This window comes from Pogona vitticeps, chromosome 3, assembly GCF_051106095.1.
Source record: "Pogona vitticeps strain Pit_001003342236 chromosome 3, PviZW2.1, whole genome shotgun sequence".
NCBI lineage: Eukaryota > Metazoa > Chordata > Lepidosauria > Squamata > Agamidae > Pogona > Pogona vitticeps.
The window spans coordinates 258,122,641-258,126,926 of NC_135785.1; the positions used below are offsets into that span (position 1 = coordinate 258,122,641).

At 44.1% G+C, this 4,286-nt stretch overlaps 1 protein-coding gene across 1 annotated transcript; it reads left to right on the forward strand.

Moving 5' to 3' along the window:
• The first annotated feature begins 1,472 nt into the window (after nucleotides 1-1,472).
• Nucleotides 1,473-2,654, forward strand: LOC110086905 (taste receptor type 2 member 40-like). The gene has a single exon (XM_020808162.3). It carries the CDS (start codon nucleotides 1,473-1,475, stop codon nucleotides 2,430-2,432), a length of 960 nt encoding a protein of 319 aa, XP_020663821.3. The 3' UTR covers nucleotides 2,433-2,654.
• The last annotated feature ends 1,632 nt before the right edge of the window (nucleotides 2,655-4,286 follow it).

The following is a 4,286-nucleotide window of genomic DNA, read 5'->3' on the forward strand; positions in this document are numbered from 1 at the left end:
CTCTAGGGGTGATCAGTCCTCAGAGAAGGGTGATGGGGGTCATTCCAGCGCTGTTTCGAAGCCCACCTTTCTCTTCCTGGGTCATCCTTCTCATAGGTCTTTTCCTTGTGGGCTGTGTTAAGGGGCTAAACCTGGGCTGGCACAAGCACGCGGGGGGCAGATCCTGGCATCCTGGGCAGATACAATCTGTTGCCATGCAGGGATGCTTCATTTCACGTGTATGATTTGTTCCATCTGCCACATACTTGGCTTCAGTGAGTCTGCTTCCTCTTTCTTAAGCCTGTTTTCTCCAGTTTTAGTTATATTTGGACTTCTTGCTCCCGTTCACTTCCCTCTTGTCTGGGCACAACAACTACAAAAATCCAAACCTATGCCCACACAGCAACCTCTTATTAATAACGGAACTGCCTCCGTCTGCAGCTCGCATCTTCTTTTGAAGCTCTGTACGATGCACGCTGTCCCATCTTCCCCTGCAATTTCTCCATCTTCTTCTCAGGTCTGGGGTGCTGGTCTTTCTGGAACCCACACACACTCTGTCACACTCTGTTGCTCATAACAGTGGCATCAGCGAGGATGCCTGCACCAACACAAAAGTTTGGGATTCGGGCTAAAGTCCATGTGACTTTGTCTTGAATTAAAAAAACGATAACAAACCCTGATCCTCCTGCCAATTTATTCTGGCAGTGGAAACAGGCTCTGAGGCGAGAGTGATAATTTAGCAGAAACCCTAGGAAAACACATTTCAAACCAAGCAAACGAAATAGAACAGGGCAAGACAATCAGGCACCAGTTTGACATATTATATTTCCTGACCCGTTTCTTACAACCAGAATCAGGAGAGAGCCTGGAATCCTTTCCTTTTCACGTCACTCAGCCTTTCCATCGTTTGTTCCTGCACTCTTTCAGCTCGTTTTCAGAGAAGATTCTATCTTCAACAGTTAGAAACATGGCCTGGCTTCCCCCCAAATCCCCCATCTGGTCCCTTTTTATCCATTTGTACAAAGATTGTGTGCACTGCAATTTGTGTTCCTTCCCTGGCATTCTAACTCTAAGGGGCTTTGCATCTAACTTTTGACTGTGGGGAGGGAAATGAATGACAGGCAAAGAGAGTGTGCAGGTTCATATTGACAAGATCAGGTGTCTGTGGGACGGAACGGGGTAAGAGCCAAAATAAAATGACACCTGAAATTTGCTTGCCCAGAAACAACACGGGAAGAAAATGCACAGGGTAAAGATCAAATTTCTGGCTCCCCTGGGAGAGCGAAAAGCGTCCAATGAATATGTATCAAGAAAGGAAGCGTATGAAAATTAATGTAAAGCGTCACACTGGCAGTTCTCGTCCAGCATCCCAGGGACAAGGGGCAAAATAGGCAACCAGCGGACAATCTCACCCCCAAAGATCTGATCACTTGTGGATATTCTTGGGATAAAGCAAGAGAGGAAGACAAGCAAAGGTGAGCAAGGGAGTGGTGATGCTCATTCACAGGATCTTCCAAGTTGTCACCGTGATCGATTGTGTTGTGGGGATGATGGCCAGTGGGTTTATTGTGTCCGTTGGGTCTACAGACTGGATGAGAAGGAGAAAGCTGCCCGCCTGCGATAGGATCCTCATCTGTCTCTGTTCATCCCGGCTTCTTCTCCAGGGAACCATCTTGCACACGACTCTCTTCCCAGAGCTAACCCAATGGAACGTAGTCAGAGGACACTCGGTCTTGCTCGTCTTGGCCAGCACGGCTTGTCTTTGGTTTGCAGCCTGCCTCAGCGTTTTCTACTGCCTGAAGATTGCCACTTTCACCCAGCCGTGCTTTCTGCTAATGAAGCTGAGAATCTCTGCGATGGTTCCTCAACTTCTTCTGGGGTCAGCGTTGATCTCTTTGGTCTCCTCCCTCCCTTTCATCTGGGTGGATTACAGCAGTCACCTCTGCAACTCGACCAGGAGTCATCTGAAGAACATCTCCTTTGAAAGCCCCACTGGGAACAACAACTCCTACTTCAAAGGTTTCGTCATGTATGTGACTTGGGCAGTCGTCCCACTTCTTTTCTTCATCGCATCTTCCACCCTGTTAATTGCTTCTCTGTGGAAACACATCAAGCAGATGAGACAAAACGCAACGGGCTTCAAGGATTCGAAGACTGAAGCTCATATCACCGCCATTAAATCTCTGATCTCCTTCCTAATGCTCTACATCTGTAGCTTTATAGCTGAGATTCTGCTGGGAATCCCTTCCTGCCAAGCTATGAGCCGATGGAAACATAATATCTGTTCGCTCTTGATTGCTGTATGCCCTTCAGTCCATTCCATTCTTCTGGTTCTCCTTAATGTTAGACTGAAGCTGGCAGTCAAAAGCATTCTGCTTTACATGAAGTGCCATCGGAAACAAGACTCTGCCGAAGCTCTTTGGCAAGAAAGAAAAAGTATGTCTTCTAGCTAGGAACCGGAGATGTAAAAATAATTGGAAGAATCAAACCTCAGACTAGTTCTCTGATCTTCAGTGTCCTTCCAAAGATCCAGTGGTAGTCCATCAATTTACATTTTTAGCAAGTTCACCTGATCAGGGATGCTTCAGATAGAAGCTTTAAAAATGTAAGTTGTCACCTGTTGGAAACTAAAACGTGTTATAATTGATCTGATCTGTTATTAAATTATTATCAAACAGCTGCTTTGTGGTTAACAAGTGCATAGAATGTTACTGTATTTTTCCATGTATAAGACGCTACTTTTTCCTAAAAATCATTACACTAAAAATTGAGGGGTGTCTTATACATGGAAGTAAGTGGAGGAGAAAACAAAATGGCACATACCTTGCTTCTGCAAACAGGCTTCCTTCAGTCACGAGGCTTAGTTTCCTACAGTCAGGAGACTTAGCTTCCTCCAATCATGAGCCTTATGGAACTGACATCAGCTGATGCTGAACAAACCAATTGGAACACACCTTGTTGGAAGTGGAGCCTGTACCTGCCACAGTCAGAAGTCAGATTCAACAGAGACTCCTAATGTCCAACATTCAAGGCTGAATCCTCAAAGCTAAGTTTTCTCAATTTTCGGTTAGAAAAGTGTGTCGGGGGTGTCTTATAAACGGGGGCATGTCATAAACGGAAAAATACAGTACATACGAATTTTCATGTGTACCACAATGAGTATGAAACAATCATTTTTATGATTTTAAAAAACACACTGGCAAACTGACATAAAAATGCAACTACTACTACTACTACTACTACTATTCTTCTTCTTCTTCTTCTTCTTCTTCTTCTTCTTCTTCTTCTTCTCCTCAATTTTCAGCAAGAGTCCAAGTTTGGCATTTACATTGTTCCAGTAGCTTTGCAGCAGTTAGTCCTGGTTCCTCAGCAGGGTCTTCTGAGCCCTGCAGCCAATTTGCCAACAGATGCCCAGGGGCTATAGCATCTGACGCAGTCCTTGTTGACCCAGGCGATGACCAATCCGGTATGGATTTCCGCTTACGTCCTCTCATCATAATTGATGGTTGTGGACACAGTGGGTCCGCCTTTTCATCTGAGACCTTTCTGGCTGGGGAGACCCTTCAGCATAGCTCTCAACCGCGCTGAAGCATGCAAGTCGCTCCGCCTCAACAAGGCCTGTGCCCATGGAGGGATTGACAACAAAAATGGGATGAACCAGACTTTGGATAAAACACATTTCCGTGGTCCACATAGTCATTGGAGCTTTGGGAACACTATCAAGAACTTCACACAGTACTATAAGCAGTTGCAGATCTCAGAAATCACACCATCAGAGCTATAAAAAATGGCAATATTAGGAACAGCATACATACTGTGTCAATATTTAACAGATACTTAGGGTTTTGGTTAAAACTTGTATCTATAATACTAGTCAAAGTTTTTATAATTTTGACTGTGCCTGGTAACAACAACAACAACAACAACAACAACAACAACAACAACAACAACAACAACAACAACAACAACAACAACAACAATAAAAGGAACAGAATACACACTGCACCAATATTTAACAGATACTTAGGTTTTTGGTTACAATTTGTATCTGATCCATAATATCAGTCAATGTTTTTATAATTCCGATTGGCTGTGCCTGGTATTTTTGAACAATGCCTGAGAACTGCAGAATTGGAAAAGACCCCATGAATCACTGAGTCAATAAAGCACAGTGGGAAATTGAACTCCAAACGCTGGTTCTGTTGCCAGACACCTAAACCGCTGAGCTATCCAGCAGATTATGGAACAGAATAAATTTGTGCTTAATATATGTGAACACTAGAGAAACTGTAGAAGACAGATTTATT